Source organism: Hyperolius riggenbachi, chromosome 4, assembly GCF_040937935.1.
Source record: "Hyperolius riggenbachi isolate aHypRig1 chromosome 4, aHypRig1.pri, whole genome shotgun sequence".
Classification (NCBI taxonomy): domain Eukaryota; kingdom Metazoa; phylum Chordata; class Amphibia; order Anura; family Hyperoliidae; genus Hyperolius; species Hyperolius riggenbachi.
Genome location: NC_090649.1, coordinates 365846632 through 365865012, shown reverse-complemented (window position 1 = coordinate 365865012; position 18381 = coordinate 365846632). Strand labels below are relative to the sequence as shown.

General features: G+C 46.3%; 1 protein-coding gene across 1 annotated transcript in view; it reads right to left on the bottom strand.

Moving 5' to 3' along the window:
- LOC137504051 (sulfotransferase 6B1-like) overlaps positions 1 to 18381 on the bottom strand; it is a 68555-nt gene that overhangs the window by 26943 nt on the left and 23231 nt on the right. Inside the window, exon 3 of the mRNA XM_068231975.1 lies at positions 16442 to 16528. Within this exon, the coding sequence (XP_068088076.1) occupies positions 16442 to 16528 (87 nt within the window). The remainder of the gene's footprint in view (positions 1 to 16441; positions 16529 to 18381) is intronic.

Genomic DNA, 18381 nt, shown 5'->3' with positions numbered 1-18381 from the left:
TGCTGGGCAAACTCCAGATAGGTGGCCGGATTCCTCTCCCTCCCCCCTTCCCTGCAGTCATGCATGGGCAATACGAGTGGGTTAAAACTCAACTGACTGCTGATCCCAGCATTGCATCTCCATGGCAACAGGGCATCACATGACATGCTGTCAGGACATGTCAGCATGTAATAAGCTGAAACATCCTGATGGTGTGTCACGTGATGCCCTGTGGCAATAGAGACACGATGCAGGAAGCAGAGAGTAGGAGAGTGTTAACCCTGTGTTTTCTTCTGTTTGCGACTTTGCAGGGAGGGAGAAGGGGAGGAATTTTAGGAATGAGGCCTCTACTGTGTCCTGATCATCCTGGGACAGATAGGCTTCAGTGATCAGTGCCACTGTGAATATAAAGTTTTCCTGTGCAGCACACATTCACAGGAATATCAGCTCCACTATAGAACTTCAGCTTTTAGATAGTATAGCAGGTCAGCCGCTCTTCATTCCTTCTCCTCCCTGATCTCCTAAATCTTAAACAGAAAGAGATGACCCCCCTTCCCCCAGAGGAATTTATGGCACCATCCTTTATCCTCAATATGGACTGCTTGCTGGCTCATTTTAACCTCCCCGGCGTTCTATTGAGATCGCCAGGGAGGCTGCGGAAGGGTTTTTTTTTAATTAAAAAAAAACTATTTCATTCAGCCAACTAAAAGTTGGCTGCATGAAAGCCCACTAGAGGGCGCTCCGGAGGCGTTCTTCCGATCGCCTCCGGCGCCCAGAATAAACAAGGAAGGCCGCAATGAGCGGCCTTCCTTGTTTTGCTTAGATCGTCGCCATAGCGACGAGCGGAGTGACGTCATGGACGTCAGCCGACGTCCTGACGTCAGCCGCCTCCGATCCAGCCCTTAGCGCTGGCCGGAACTTTTTGTTCCGGCTACGCTGGGCTCAGGCGGCTGGGGGGACCCTCTTTCGCCGCTGCTCGCGGCGGATCGCCGCAGAGCGGCGGCGATCAGGCAGCACACGCGGCTGGCAAAGTGCCGGCTGCGTGTGCTGCACTTTATTTGAAGAAAATCGGCCCAGCAGGGCCTGAGCGGCAGCCTCCGGCGGTGATAGACGAGCTGAGCTCGTCCATACCGCTCAGGAGGTTAAATGTAGAGCGTTGCACCATGTTACCCAAAACATCAGTAAAGAAAAAGAAAAAAAAAAAAAAAATCAGTAAAATAAAGACATAGCAATAAAGGCAGCATTTCAATCATAAGACAGATTAACAACAAAACATTTGTAAAGCATTTTTCTCTTGTAGGACTCAATGTGATTGGTAAATAGCTACATTTTGGTACATTTTGGTAAAGAGGAAGAATTCTATAAGTCTACAAATTCCAGGCTGAACAGGTGGCTTTTAAGTCTGGATTTGAATAACTCCAGAGATTAGGTTGTCTTTACTGAGTGTGGTAACTGGTCATTTACCAAACAGAAAAGCCATCTGCTTGCTGAAAAGAACATATTCCGTAGTTCAGCCCCATATGAAGGGTATCTGGTTACAATTTTCTTCTCAGCTACTTCAGGGCTGAGCAAACTTTGCATGGCCCAGGCCACATGCTGCGGACAAGCTGTGACTGTCTTGTCGCATATCAGCAAGTAAGGAAGATGCACAGAGCTCTTGAATTCTGGTTGTGTGTACAGTAAAGCACGGCGGCTTTGGACCTAAAGAAAAGATTTACTTTGACATATGGCCTTTTCTCTCTAAAGTCCTGCTGGCCTTCTGTTTTGTTTTTTTTTCAGTGCCCAAGGCCATGGACTTTGTGGCCTATCCAGAAATCTGGAGCCTGCCTCTGATCTGTTCTGAACTCTGCTGCTCAACTCAATCTTTCTTCTTGCTTTTCCTCTGCTGCTTCTCTCTGTCAAGCTTTTCATTCGCTGCCAATTTACCAGAGAGTCTAGTTCAAACACTTAACCTACAAAGCTCTCCAATCTTTCTCCCTTGTACATCTCCTCACTAGTTTTCAGATACCAACCCAACCAGAGTCTCAGACCTGAACATGACCTTTGTCCTCCTCTAGAATCACCTCCTGGCATTCATGTATACAAGATTTTTCATGTGCCTCATCCGTCATCTGGAAACTCCTTCCAAAACACATCTGCCAATCTCAAACCTTTAAAATCTTTAAAAAGGACAATGGTAATAAGTAAGACTATGGGAGGTGCCATATTTATTTCCTTTTGAACAATACCTGTTGCTTGGCTAGCCTTCTGGTCCTCTGCCTTTTTAAGCCATAGACCCTACTCAAGCATGTGCTGATCAGGTGTTTCTGACATTGTCAGATCTGACAAGATTAGCTGCATGCTTGTTTCTGGTGTCATTCAGACACTACTGTCGCCAGATAGACCAGCAGGGCTGCCAGACAACTGGTATTGCTTAAAAAGGAAATAGATATGGCAGCCTCCATATCCCTTTCAGTTCAGTTGTCCTATAAGCACTCCCTCAAAAAAAACTCACTGTAATCTAGGCCATTCCCCCTCCAACCTCTCACCAAAGGTATACTCTAGTCCTTACTAGATAACCTTAAACCATTCTGTCTCTTGGTACACACATTGTATACTACCTCATCTCCCCCCCCCCCCTCCCCCCAATTCCTTTAGATTGTGAGCTCACAGGGGCAAGGCTCTTTCACTCTTTTGTGTCTTTGAATCTGTTATTCATTGTGTGTCTTGGAATTTGTCATTCCTTGACAAAACTTGGCACACAGATCCCTTACTACATGGGAAGATATGTTCGGGGGGGGGTCTCAAATCCCCCCCCCCCCCACCACACACACTTGGGGGTAAACCACAAACAGCCAGACTTCACCCATTGACCTTAGTGGGAATATTTAGAAGGCTTGCCACTCTCACAGTAATGAAGACAGAGTCCCCAACTTTGGCACAGTTGGTCCCTTGGTTAAAAATTCAGGGAAATTGGGCAGAGCATAAAACAGCATCAAACTTTAGCCATTCATTTTAAATGGAAAAATATAAACTGCAGTCATTCTTACACTGTTAGTGGCAGGGTTCTCAAACATGGCACAGTTGGTGACTGAGTGTAGAGCCTACAACAGCCAATCAAAATTCACCTATTGATTTTCACTGGAAATATATAAATTGCTGCTATCCTAACACTCTTAATTCAAGAGGCATCAAACCTGGTAAAGTTTGTCATTGGGTGACTGGGGTTAAAATTCAGAAAAGGGGGTGGAGGAACAAACAGCCAGATTTATTTGATTGATAAACCTCTTCCATTCTCACATTATTGATGCCAATAATTAAAAAGTAACACATTTTTCGACCTTATTTCTTCTATCCTATAAGTTCCTATACCTGTTCTAATGTGGTCTGGATTACTGCAGCCTTTTCTGGTTGCACTGTCTCTGTAATATATCTAATCTTCTCTTTTTGAAGCTTTGTTGACCCAGGGAGAATGGGCTGCCTCTGTTGTAATGAATACAAGTTATGCACGCCCCCTGCAGGCTCTGTGTGCTTTGTTTACTCCTCACAGACAGCGTCTCTGCTCTCAGTTTCAGCTTGTCTGTGATACAGTTTGTGAGGCTGAGGGGGGGAGGGAGCTGCCTGTCACCTGCTGAGAAACTGAGAATCCCAGACCACACACACACACACCACTTCCTGGTTAGCGGCCATGTTTTTTGTTTGTAAACACTGCCTAAAACTGGCGACTGGTACATACATGTAATTTTGATTGGCTAATGATTGGCCAATTTTACCACTTTGCTGTAGTATGAGAGCTTGCCTACACAATGCGCTTTATTCACAAAGAATCTCATAAATGACTTATTTATCACATAATTGATAAAAAATAACCTTTTAGCAAATTTACAAGCAAAATAATCACTCAAAGGAAGTTGCGCCTGATTAACTGAATTTCAATATTACTTTGCTTGCCTTAATTATATTCTATTTTTGCTTTTTGGGAGCTTAAAAATGTAACAGAGAAGGTGAAAACAGAGGAAAACAGATGAAAAAGCTTTGTGAGGCATGCCCAATCTGTTCATAGTATTCAAAAGCTTTAGCATTCAGAGTCTGTAGTGGATGTGTATAGTCCTGGCCATTAGTGTTGAAAATAGCACAAATACTGGTTGTCAGTTGTCACAAGGTTGCTTCAGTTTCCTAAGATTTTTTTCAGTGGTTACTATGGTGTATTTAAGTAACTAGAATTACAAGCATTTCATAAGTTTTAAAGGCTTTTATTGATAATCACACCAAGTTTATGCAGTGATGGCCCTTTATTTTTAAGACCACTACTATTTGCTCTGGCATGCTGTCAATCAACTTCTGGGCTAAATCCTGACTGATGACATTTCTTTCTTTCATAATCAATGCTTGGAGTTTATCAGAATTTGTGGATTTGTGTTCGCCCAACTGCCTCTTGAGGATTGACCACAAATTCCCAATAGGATTAAGATCTGGGGAGTTTTCTGGTCATGGTCCTAAAATGTCTTTTTTTTTACTCAAGCCACTTAGTTATCACTTGGGCCCAGGGCCGGATTATCAACCAGGCAAAACAAGCATCTGATTAGGGCCTTATAAAGGTCTAAAGGGCCCCATCAGCATGTATTCCTATATCTTTTTCATGCCTGCTGCTGCGGCTAAGAAGCCCCATCAGCATGTAATCCTTCCTGTATCTTTTTTAACTGCCTGCTGCTGTGTTGATGTTGATCCATCTCTTTCCAAAAACAAGCTGCACGGCTTCCGTTGCCATGGTGAGGAGACGCTCTCCAGCCGGCACAGAGACAGCGTGCATCGCATCAGTGCTGCTCACTGTGGCTGGCTGAAGCTGGCTGCTGACCTCATCATGAGTGGCCCTCTCAAGAGCGGGAACAGGCAACGTGTGTTGTGACAGCAGCAGGAGGAAGCAGAGAGCATTTGGGGAAAACAGAGGAAGCTGCGAGATCTGATCAGCAGGAAAGGTAGCTGTGGCATTTTTGGCAGAGATGTGTGGCACACACACAGCAGAAGAGGGCACCTCTTCTGCTGTGAGTTGTTGGAAGGGATCGGGTATTGCTTATCTACTGGCAGGTGACCCTTGTTCCTCCTTCAGGCAGACCTTGGCCAGTGTGATGGGTCTGTGAGTTAGGGGTGTGCTGGGGGTGATCCAGGGTCTCCGTTGCTGGGCATGGGTGGATTGTGGCAGGCTGGAGCCACTATCTGCAGTAAGTAACCTGATCCACCTTTCCTGTGTGCTCTCACCATATACATGTGCTGCCTGATCACAGCTGACTGCCTGGCTATGCTCTCCTCCTGCCCTGAGTCTCAGCGTGACATAGGGATGGAGCTGTGGTCCTGTACAAGCAGACTCGTGACCTGGACCTCCAAGAATCAGTCTGCCTTACGTGTAATGTCCCTGTGCATTCCAGGCATTCTTCTTCCACGGCTATGGTGTGTGATTGCCTGGGTAACCAGAGCCAGCTTCTTCCATTGCTCTAGGAATAGACCGGAAGCACTGCTATCTTCCCAGCTGCTGAAACATGCCTTCTGTTCTGGTGGTGCTTTGGGAGTATGTCTCCCCTTAGTGAGTACACACAATTCACCCCATGCACTCTGGACACCCTAACATGCATTGCAGCTAGCTACAGCAACCAATAGTTGTGTAATGTCTTGTCCTGTGCAAGTTTAAGCTTCTTCTGAACTATAGTAGCATGTTGGCATTTTTGTCTTATATATATATATACAGTATATGTGTGTGTGTTCGTGTGTGTTCGTGTGTGTTCGTGTGTGTGTGTGTGTGTGTGTGTGTGTGTGTGTGTGTGTGTGTGTGTGTGTGTGTGTGTGTGTGTGTATTACGTGTGTGTATGCATGTATTGTGTATGTATGCATGTATTGTGTGTGTGTGTGTGTGTGTGTGTGTGTGTGTGTGTGTGTGTGTGTGTGTGTGTGTTCTAGGTGTGTGTATGTATGTATTGTGTGTAATAGTGTGTGTGTATGTATTATGGGTGTGTATGCATGTATTGTGTATGTATGCATGTATTATGTGTGTGTGTTCTAGGTGTGCGTGTATGTATGTATTGTGTGTGTGTGTGTGTGTGTGTGTGTGTGTGTTCTAGGTGTGTGTATGTATGTATTGTGTGTGTGTGTGTGTGTGTGTGTGTGTGTGTGTGTGTATGTATTATGTGTGTGTGTATGCATGTATTGTGTATGTATGCATGTAATATGTGTGTGTGTGTGTGTTCTAGGTGTGCGTGTGTGTATGTATGTATTGTGTGTGTGTGTGTATTATGTGTGTGTATGCATGTATTGTGTATGTATGCATTTATTATGTGTGTGTGTGTGTGTGTGTGTGTGTGTTCTAGGTGTGCGTGTGTAAGTATGTATGTATTGTGTGTGTGTGTGTGTGTGTGTGTTCTAGGTGTGTGTATGTATGTATTGTGTGTGTGTGTGTGTGTGTGTATATGCATGTATTGTGTATGTATGCATGTATTATGTGTGTGTGTGTGTTCTAGGTGTGTGTGTGTGTGTGTGTGTGTGTGTGTGTGTGTGTGTGTGTGTGTGTGTGTGTGTGTGTGTGTATGTGTGTGTGTGTGTGTGTGTTATATGGGTGGGGGAGCAGAAGGGGTTGAGGGAGGGGGCCCAAATCTGCAACTTTGCTTAGGGCCCCATTTGGCCTTAATCCGGCTCTGCTTGGGCCTTATGGCCCAGTTCTCTATCTTGCTGGAAAATGCATGGTTCTTCACCAAACTATTCATAGGCAAATTTTAAGTGAACATACTTTCTTGTATGAGAAGTGGCTTCACTCATAAATGGTCTCAGAATGCGTTTCTGATGGCATCAGACAGGACTGATGGTAGCACTCTCCTTTTCTTCTCCACACAGCCATTTTAACAGATGCACCAAACATTTGGAAAGGGGCTTCATCAGAGAAAATGACTTTTCCCCAGTCCTCAGCAGTCCGATCCCTGTACTTTTTGCAGACTATCAGCCTGTCCCTGATGTTTTTCTTGGAGAGAAGTGGCTTCTTGCTGCCCTTGACACCACACGAGGCCATGCTCCAAAAGTCTTTGCCTCACTATGCATGCAGATGCACTCAGGCCCGGTTTAAGCAACAATGGGGCCCCAGGGCAAAATAAACCTGGGGGGCCCCCCCAACATATACCCCGGAACAAAAATCGGCATTAGGGGACCTTTTTTGCAGCTGGTATAACAGGGTGTGAAGTCCCAATCGGTCGGAGCTCCACATTCTGGCTATCCCAGCCTGCATTAGGGAAAAGGGGTTAAAAAGTTTCAGGGGGGGGACCCCACATAATTTTTTTTTTTTTTTTTTTTTTTTAATTCCCACACTCTAAACATAAAAAAAAAATTGGGAAAATAGAAAAAAATGCCAGGGATCTTCATACAGCCATATTGCGGCTGTATAGCGATCCCTGGCCAAAGCGCTGCGGCTGTGTATAGACCCCCTGGAAACCCCATCAGGAAATTTATTGCGCTTTCGTTTGATCAGGGGTCTCAAACTCAATTTACCCGGGGGCCGCAGGAGGCAAAGTCAGGATGAGGCTGGGCCGCATAAGGGAGTTCACGTGTCCCCGCTGCAAAACGAGGGCTGCAGAGCCCCCAAATCGCCCCGGGGGGCAATCCGCCGGCATTTCCTGGAAGGGGCAGAGCTGAAGCTGACGTCCACCGCGGCGGATCGCCGCCTCTGCCCGCCCCTCTCACTCTTCCTCCACAGAGAGGGGCGGGGGAGAGGCGGCGATCCATTCGGCGATTGACGTCAGGAGGGGCAGAGCTACAGCTGGAAGCTCTGCCCCTCAGCGCAGTCGTGGATGTTTGCGCGGGGGATTTGGGGGTCTGCAGCCCTTGTTTAGCGGCGGGGATGCGGCGGATTACTTGGGAGCACTGAAGCGAACTATAAGGTAAAATGGGCAAATATAGTTCGCTTCCGTGTCTTTTGCTGGCAGGCAGGGCCGTTTTAAGCAACAATGGGGCCCCAGAGCAAAATAAACCTGCCCTCCCCCCCCCAACAGATACCCTGGAACAAAAATCGGCATTAATGCTGGGAATACACGTTAAGTTTTTACTTTAGATAGATGGGTTCGATAGATAAATTCCAACCTGTTGGATCTGGTCGATTCTACTTTCGTTTCGATTCTCCTCATTCAAGTGAATGTAATTGATAAGAAAAGATAAGGAATCGAGAGGGGAATCGAGCAGTGAAGCGAGAGTAGAATCGATCGAAAGCGAAAACGACGGCAAAAACGAACGCAAAAACGCATCATGTATTCCCAGCATTAGGGACCTTTTTTGCAGCTGGTATAGTCAGGGTGTGAAGCCCCAATCGGTCGGAGCTCCACATTCTGGCTACCCCAGCCTGCATGGGGGACAAGGGGTTAAAAAGTTTCAGGAGGGGGGACCCCACATAATTTTTTTTTTAAAAATTCCCACACTCTAAACATAAAAAAAAAAAAAGGGAAAATAGGAAAAAATGCCAGGGATCTTCATACAGCCATATTGCGGCTGTATAGCGATCCCTGGCCAAAGCGCTGCGGCTGCGTATGGACCCCCTGGAAACCCTGTCTGGAAATGTATTGCTCTTTCTTTTGATACATGTAAAATTACACTACCGTTAGGTTTGCTACTAAAAGTGACATTTACCGCATTTAAAAGTATACTATTTTCCTTCGAAACTTTAAAATCGATTTTCTCAAAAACTATAAGGTCTTTTTGAAAATTTGTTTTTTTCCTCTTATTCCTAATGATCTCCTTAACATATCCTGCAAATTTAGGGTTTCTAGCATCTAAGGTGGATTTGCTATTAACCATTAAAGTCGGCAGGTTTTTAAATGTGTATTTTTTTCCTTTGCAACTTTAAAATCGATTTTCTCAAAAACTATAAGGTCTTTTTGAAAATTTGGTTTTTTCCTCTTATTCCTAATGATCTCCTTAACATATCCTGCAAATTTAGGGTTTGTAGCATCTAAGGTGGATTTGCTATTAACCATTAAAGTCGGCAGGTTTTTAAATGTGTATTTTTTTTCTCCTTTGAAACTTTAAAATCGATTTTCTCAAAAACTATAAGGCCGATTTGAAAAAAAAATGTTTCCTCTTGTAGCCACTGGGGGCCCCTACAAGCTCTGGGGCCCTGGGGCAGCTGCCTCCTTTGCCTTAATGGTAGAACCGGCCCTGGATGCACTAACACCTGTTTGCTGCCATTCCTGAGCAAGCTCTGCACTGGTGGCACCTCAATCCCACAGTTGAATCCATTATCAGGGTCGCTTCTACCAATAGGCAGTACAAGCAACTGCCTGGGGCGCTGTGAGGGCAAAAGGTGCCCCTCCCCCTGCTGCTACTACCGTGAGCTGACTGGCTGCCATGTATTTTGTTTGTAACCGAGCAGTCCCGGCCGACGGCAGCACTCGGCAAGCTCCCACCACGTGCTAGGAAGTGCTTCAGCTCCTCCTCCCTCAGCCAATAGAGCAGCAGAACAGCACTGCTCTTCTCCACCCCTCCTCCTCTAAACCCAGGCTGTCTGTGTGTACTGGATGGTGGACCACGTGGCTGCTGGAGGGAAGATGCTTCGCCCCCTGCCTGCAAAGTGAGGAGACTTGGCGGGAGGTTTGAAAGACAGGTAAGGAGGACCATGGCTGGGAGACAGCCCTCTGCTAATCCGAGGCTGCCTGCCAGGACTGGGAGATCAGACTGTTACCCTCAGCATTTCACTCTCTCTATAGAGCGACTGCTATGACCCCCCCCCCCCCCCCCCCCCCACCAGCACTCACTGGAGCCAAAGTCCCAGAACAGATCATCCAGAGGTATGGGCATATCCAAATCCAAATCCAAAAAAGCTTTATTGGCAGGGCCAAATAAATTTAGCATTGCCAAAGCAAAATAGAACATTAACGTGTGTGTGTGTGTGGGGGGGGGGGGGGTGGGGGGGGTGAATTGTGGGAATAAGGGAAGGACATGGGTATACAGTCCATAGGAGGATGTACGGGATGGTATGGGGGGGGGGGGGATGGGGTATATAGTCCATAGGGGAGGGGGGTATAGGCATACAGTCCATAGGGGAGGGGAGTATGGGGTTATACAGTCCATGTGTTATCATGTTCCTCTCAGTTGGTGGCAGGCCGTGACATATCGGGCAGCTATTTGCACAGTTTTTTCCTCTTCCCCCAGTATGATATAGAGTTTCCTCTCCTCATCTGTGAAATCTGCAATGTGGGCGGAGAGTCTTTGGAAATGGGCGGTCCTCAACGGTGTATATTTGCTGCAGTGTAGCAGGAAGTGGGCCTCATCCTCCAGGACCCCCTGGTCACATTGCCTGCACAGTCTCTCCTCCCGGGGCTTCCATGTCTGTCTGTGTCGTCCTGTCTCTATCTCCAGGTTGTGGGCGCTCAGACGGTACAGGCTCAAGGCCTGTCTATCTTTGTGGTGGTGTAGCCTCTCCAGATATGGGGCCATTGTGTATTCCCTCTGTAGTGATTGGTAGATAGTGAGTTTCTGGGAGTTCTTTATGTCACTTCTCCATTCCTCTAGGTATCGGTCCTTGCAGCTTTCTATCATTCCTTTTATTTGGGCTTTTGTCAGCCTGTGTTGGTGGTCTTGGCTGGGCTGGCTGTTGACGTTTTGTTTCAAAGAGCGTGGTATGGCCTCCCCACCCTGGCTCAGTGAGGCTTTATGGTGGTAAGTGCTGGGGTTGCTGCTCTGTATATGTGCCCAGTATGAGAGCGCCCTCTGCTGGATAGTCAGCCATAGTGGGAATCTGCCTAGCTCTGCCCGGCAAGCTGAGTTCGAAGTGCTGCGATGGACTTGGAGAAGATACTTGCAGAACTCTAGATGGAAGATATCTGTTCGGCTGGAGTCCCATTTTGATTGGTCAGGGTAGGTGACCGGGCCCCATACCTCACTGCTATAGAGCAGGATTGGGGTGATGATGCTGTTGAATATCTTTACCCAGACTCTCACTGGTGGTTTTAGGTGGTAAAGTTGCCTTCTGATGGCATAAAACGTTCTGCAGGCTTTTTCCTTCAGGGCCTCTACTGCTGGTTTAAAGCTCCCAGTTTGGTTAATTTCCAGCCCCAGGTAGGTGTAACTGTTTGTGGTCTCCAGTGGGCAGCCATTTAATATAAATGAAGAGGTGGGCATTTTTAGATTTTTTCTCTGGAACACCATCACTTTTGTCTTCTTTGGGTTGATGGGCAGTGCCCATGTGGTGCAGAAACTTTCCAGTACTGCCAGGCTGTCCTGTAGGCCCCTTTCTGTTGGGGAGAGCAGCAGGAGATCATCTGCATACAGTCTCTCTGCTCTCCAGGGGCTCACCATTGCTTCTCTGATTTACAACTCATTAGAAGCTGATCGAGTTGATAAGCAGCTAATGATTGGCATTTGTTGTTTCTCTGTGTGTTGGGCTGGGCCTGGCTGTATTTTATAGCTGGAAGAGTCTGTGCCTGTAGTGCAATGGTGGACAAAGTCATACATGAGCAGAGGGAGATTTGTGCAGCCACTTTCCCCAATTGGGTGCTGAGTGCTGTTTGATTTGTCTGCAGGAGAGGCTTTGTATGGAGTGTTTGTTCTGAGAGGCAACACTAACTGCAAGTCCATGTCACATCTGTCAGTCCCCTCCTGCTGTCTATCAGGCTGCTTCTTCTGTGTGGAGAGAGACCACCTGGTGCCTTGTTAGTGCTGACTTCCTCCCATCCCACTATTATTTCTGATATTGGCTCCTTTCATTGCCTCTCATCAGAAGCTCAGGCTGGCAGGGTTTATTCATGTATCTTACATATAAATATTTTATTTCCGTAATCTGGCTCAGTATTTAGTTTTTCTGTTTGAAAGCAACATATGTTTGCACCTTGAGGTATTGTAAGTCTCCTCCTCCCACCAGCACTCATTGGGACCCCCTGTACCCAGTAGTACTCAGTGTAACTCCACCCCTTCCAGCAGCACCCAATGTCATTCACCCCCCCCCCCCCCCTTCTTTCCCAGCAACAGGCAGAGCGACCCATCCCCCTTTCCTAGAAGCACCAGTGTGCCATCAACCCCCATCCACAGATATGATGCCCTCTTCTATGCAGCAGTGTGCACAATATGCCCCCCACGTTCCAGTTTTGGGATATCAGAGGATGCCAGAAGGCCTGGCAATATCTTTATTAGCACGCCATTGATATACACCTGTTGGTGCCATACGGAAGGGGGGGGGGGGGGGGAAATGACACAGATTTTCTTGCCTGGAGTGACAAAAAGGCTAGAGGCGCCCCTGACCTTTATAGATGGTCATGGTACTTGCTGGACTTTCTTGGGCACCCTGAAGTCTTCTTCACAACAATTCAACCGCTCTCCTTGAACTTCTTGATGATCTGATGAATGGTTGATTAAGGTGCAGTCTTAGTAGCGGCAATATCCTGTCAAGTCCTGTTTATGCAACACAATTATGACTGCACACGTTTCCTTACAGGTAACATGGTTAACAGAGGAAGAACAATGATTTGAAGCATCACCCTCCTTTTAAAGCATTCTGTATGCCATTCTAACTGGCTGTGTCGCTATTCATACAGCAATAACTTTGTATTACCTATGCCATCAAAGTGATACATATATATTTTTTCAGGACAATCTAGGCTTTTTCCAAGCATTGTTTAACCAGTTCATGTCCCAACTACAGTATAATCACATCATTGCAAGTGGCTTGTGAAAGCCACATGACGTGATTATAAGTTGTCCCCTTTAAATGAGCACAGTGTGCGTGCTAGCACGCACCTGGGCTCATAAACCACCCTCCATCTAACTACACTAATGAGGGATCCCCTCCCAGGTGTCCGATCTCCCCACCCAAGCCCGATCCCCTGTAATTACAACCCCCCGGCCCGCCCGCCCCCCCTTCCCCTTGCAGAGATCGGCGGCGCAGGGAAGCTATGAAAAGTCTCACCTAATCTTGTTCCTGCGGCGGCGATCGGCTCCCCTTCATTCAGTACCGCTGACAGCCTCTATGTGCAGAATGGATCGGGTCCCGGATTAATGACGTCATCAAGCCGGGACCCGATCCATTCTGCACATAGAGGCTGTCAGCTGTACTGAATGGAGGGGAGCCGATCGCCGCCGTAGGAACAAGTTAGGTGAGACTTTTCATAGCTTCCCTGCGCCGCCAATCTCTGCAAAGGGGGGATGGATGGGGATCATTGAAGAAACACCGCTGCTCTGTGGGGGAGGGGGGGGGGATGGTCGGGGAGCAACACACACAGGATCAACAAGGGGGGGGGGTAAAGGGGCACACACACACACACACACACCTGGCTATGGAGGAGGGGGGGAATAGACACATCCAGACAGCTGGGGGGGGGGGGGGGTGTGAATAGATAAATATCCACATCTTGCTAGCTGGGGGGGGGGGGGGGAGGAATATGTAGGTGCACCTCTGGCTAACTGGGGGGAGGATCGAATTATAAAAGGGAGGAAAAAAAATAAAGTAAAAATCGGACACAAACTGAAAAAATGCATTTTATTTCCAAATAATTTATTGTCATCATACATTGTACTAGGATTGGATTTTAAATGGTGAAATAACCAGATCGAATGGAAAAATAAAAAATGTGGGTTTAACTTACAGCAGCAACTTTTATTTTCAAACTATAATGGCTGAAAACTGGGAAATAATGACTTTTCTTCATTTTTTACCCCTTGTCCCCTTTAAAATGCATAGAAAATAATATAATTCTTAGCAAAAAGTACCACCCAAAGAAAGCCTGATTGGTGGCGGAAAAAACTAGGAATAGATCATTTATGTATGATAAGTAGTGATACAGATATTGGCAAATGAATGGGAGGAGTGTGAAATGTAGAAAATTGTTCTGTTTTTTTAGGGGGAAAACCCCAGGGATGCGAAGTGGTTAACTTCACAGGCACTTTATCAAGGAAAATAAGGGATAAAACACAAAATGAAATTTTTCATGTTTTACCCTTCCCAATTTTGCATGACAACTGCCACAGTTTTAAAACACTTCAAAATACATTATTTTTATATTCTTTTATAAATGCATTATTATATTTCATCACTGGGCATGAAGCATACCATTATCACCAGCCTGTGCATCTGTAGCAATTGCATGCAATCACTAGGGCGCACAGTTTGGGGACCCCAGTGCTGTATAGATGCATGGCTAGGCAACAACATAGCAATGCATCTATACAGTACAGTGTTCAGTCCACGAGCTGTTACCTTAGTGATCACATTCGATCGCTATGGGTGGCAGCCATTATAGGTTAAAACACGTAATCAAAGTAATACAGCGCTAAAATCACATATAGTTTGCCAATTAGAGGTGGTGCGCGCTAATCACAGTTACCAGTCCTGTTTTCAAAGTAATAGTCCAATTTTAGCTGCGCTCATTCATACGTCCTCAGGCTACTTCGCCGTTGCGGTCACCATTTGAGCATGAACACCTCAGAGAAACGATATAAAAAAAACATATGGCAGATAATAGTGCAGACTGTTTTGGCCACTGACACCCCTCTGGTGCGAACATATATACGCAGGCTTACTGACACAGTGAGGTATGGGATTTTGGGAACCGTCACCAGTTACAACCAAACACTCCGCTCCAGAAACTTATGTTCTCCCTGCTCACCGTCGTGTAGCTAGATATACACTTGTCCGATAGCCTCCTTTGCTCAGCAGTCTCCAATATGTCTCATCACCACTTGTTATCCCATTCAGTTTATGGTCCTTATGCAGTACCTCAAACAGTAACAATATCGCCAATGTGTAAAACCAATTGCTTTAATATCAATTAAAATAGTAATGCGCGTACATCATCACACTTTTCCATAAGCATATCACATAATTGTTACCGATCCCTTCATCCTGGGTTACGGCACCGCTCGTCTTTCGCCGTACTAGCGTCCTCCTCGCTGCTCTCCAGCCACGCCCTGGAGAGCAGCGAGGAGGACGCTAGTACGGCAAAAGACGAGCGGTGCCGTAACCCAGGATGAAGGGATCGGTAACAATTATGTGATATGCTTATGGAAAAGTGTGATGATGTACGCGCATTACTATTTTAATTGATATTAAAGCAATTGGTTTTACACATTGGCGATATTGTTACTGTTTAAGGTACTGCATAAGGACCATAAACTGAATGGGATAACAAGTGGTGATGAGACATATTGGAGACTGCTGAGCAAAGGAGGCTATCGGACAAGTGTATATCTAGCTACACGACGGTGAGCAGGGAGAACATAAGTTTCTGGAGGGGAGTGTTTGGTTGTAACTGGTGACGGTTCCCAAAATCCCATACCTCACTGTGTCAGTAAGCCTGCGTATATATGTTCGCACCAGAGGGGTGTCAGTGGCCAAAACAGTCTGCACTATTATCTGCCATATGTTTTTTTTATATCGTTTCTCTGAGGTGTTCATGCTCAAATGGTGACCGCAACGGCGAAGTAGCCTGAGGACGTATGAATGAGCGCAGCTAAAATTGGACTATTAAGCCATTATAGGTGTCACTGAATCTTAAAGGGATACTGTAGGGGGGGGGTGGGGGTTGGGGGAAAATGAGTTGAAGTTACCCGGGGCTTCTAATGGTCCCCCACAGACATCCTGTGCCCGCGCAGCCACTCCCCAATGCTCTGGCCCCGCCTCTGGTTCACTTCTGGAATTTCAGACTTTAAAGTCTGAAAACCACTGCGCCTGCGTTGCCGTTTCCTCACTTCCCCTGATGTCACCAGGAGCGCACGGTGCAGGTACAAACCATACTGGGCCTGCGCAGTACACTCCTGGTGCCATCATCGGGAGTGAGGACACAGCTACGCAGGCGCAGTGGTATTCAGACTTTAAAGTCTGAAATTCCAGAAGTGAACCAGAAGCGGGGGCCGGAGCATTGGGGAGTGGCTGCGTGGGCACAGGATGTCTGTGGGGGACCATTAGAAGCCCCGGGTAACTTCAACTCATTTTCCCCTGACCCCCCTACAGTATCCCTTTAAAGGCCAAGTATAGGTGACACAAGGGGTTACAGTAATTAATCTGGAGTGAAAAAAAGCACGTTATTTTTTGAATGTGACACTGTCACTTTAATGCAGCGGGGTGGTTTTTAGTGCTGGACTTGAGTCTCACATCAAAGAATGTTTACAGTAACCAATTTGGATGTGAGGCTCACATCATAGAACAGGAAGTGGTTGAGTTTATTCTCATGGTAAAGATGGACTTTCCAATTCATCTGATCACTCTTCATAACATTCTGGAGTGCATGGAAATTGCCGTCATAAAAGCTGAAGCAGCAACCTTTGTGTGCAAATCAATATTGGTGCCATTCTCAAAACTTTTGGCCACGATTGTAAGTGTGAACCCCTACCTCAAGCTTCTTTTCTGAGAGGTAGCTAAAAACCATTCATGGGGGGGGGAAAAAAAAAAAAAAATACATACATACATACACACACACACACACACACACACACACACACACACACACACACACACACACACACACACACACAATACCTTGGTCTTTTCAAGAAAAGTTTTAGGAGTATTTCCATAGGTAACATGTGATGCGAGGAGTCTTGGTGAAGGCATTTGATTCAGTTGCTTTAGGGAGAGAGTAGAAAAAAGACATTTATGAATGAGATTATTAATTTAAATTGCATCACCATCTTCCGTGGTGAATTAAAATTGCTGTAATAGACGTTATGTATACATATAACTTACACAGAACAAACAATAGATAGTACAGGTAATAAACATAGCATATAGCTGTGTGCTACATAGCTATGCTTACCCAGGGCTTCCTCCAGCCCCTTGCAGCTGACATATCCCACACCGCAGCTCCGCTCTCAGCTGTCGACCCTGTGTCCCCACCGATGCAGAGGGCGACCTCAAGGACGTCCTCTACAGCGCCTGCACGAGCGCCACTGTCAATCAAGCTCACATTGTCCGTGGTGTAATGTGCAGGTACAGAACTACTCCGCCTGCACAGCATTAGAGAAAGTCACCTTCTTCACCGGCATTAGCCTATGAGAGCGATCACTTTGTGAGCCGCTCCAGGGGACAGCCAAGAGACAGGGCTGTCCCCAGTACAGTATATAAACCGGCATTTCTTCTTCTTCTTCTAACAACCTACAAGCAACGATCGCCATTGGCAGGCTGTTTACAGAGCTCCATCACTCAAGAGGGGATGCGCCTGCGACCCCCGCTAATCTGCAGCTACAGGACTTGATGCCAAATCGGCGTTAGGCGGTCCTGTAGCTGCCACTATCCCGCCGCCAGTCGGTGTTAGGCGGTCGTAACCAAGGATTGAACTTCATCCCAATCAGTAACTGATACCCCTTTTCCCCATGACAAATCTTTACCTTTTCTAGAATAGATCATCAGGGGGGGTCTGAATGGCTAATATTGTGGTAAAACAGTAAACACCTCCCAGAGATGCGATGTCAGCACCTAGGTATGTGAGCCTTGTTGTACTGTGGGAAATAACAGCTGTTTCCAGTGCCAAGTAACCAGTATCTCCCTCTGAGCATATGTGTATCTGGGGAAAAAAAGGCAGTTGGTGCTGTCTGTTTTTTTTCCTTGTCTTCCAGTAGTAAAGATGATTACGTGCAGGCTCATTGTGGATTAAACACTATGAACAATTTACATGGTGAATATCAATCATTTCTTGATCTTTCTTCTATTTTTTTTAACATTTTTTCACTACAGTTCTCTTTAAAGTACTCCTGAATTTTATAAGGTGGCCATAACTGAGGCTTCTTTAGTATCCCCATTTACTGTGGGGCTCCTTAGCATCATTCATCTTCCCTCCCATGTTGGAGCTATGCCCCTCCCCCCACCCCATTCACCGTTTAAGAACACAACCTCTAACCACTCTGTGTGCCTTCTTTGTACACATTCCCAAATGGCCGTGTGTAGTAACCTTGGCTGGAAGAATCCAGGGCATGCACAGTTACAAATGTTTCTGAACCGCACACAATTGTCCAAGCCACAGCTGCTGTGCACAGCTGTTCTTGAGCACCATCAAAGAGGTTGCATGGCATGAATAGAACATGCGCCCTTGCTCCAATTAAAGGGGAACTAAAGAGAGAGGTATATGGAGGCTGTCATGTTTATTTCCTTTTAATCAATACCAGTTGCCTGGCAGCCCTGCTGGTCTATTTCTCTGCAGTAGTATCTGATTAAAACCAGAAACAAGCATGCAGCTAGTCTTGTCAGATCAGACTTATAAGTCTGAACCACTGAAACACCTGATCTGCTGCATGCTTGTTCAGGGGCTATGGCTAATAGTATTATAGGCAGAGGATCGGCAGGGCTGCCAGGCAACTGGTATTGTCTAAAAGGAAATAAACATGACAGCCTCCATATACCTCTCTCTTCAGTTCCCCTTTAAGTTCAGTCCGAACTTTAACCTCTTCACCTCCAAGGGTTTTTCCCCTTAAAGGGAACCTAAA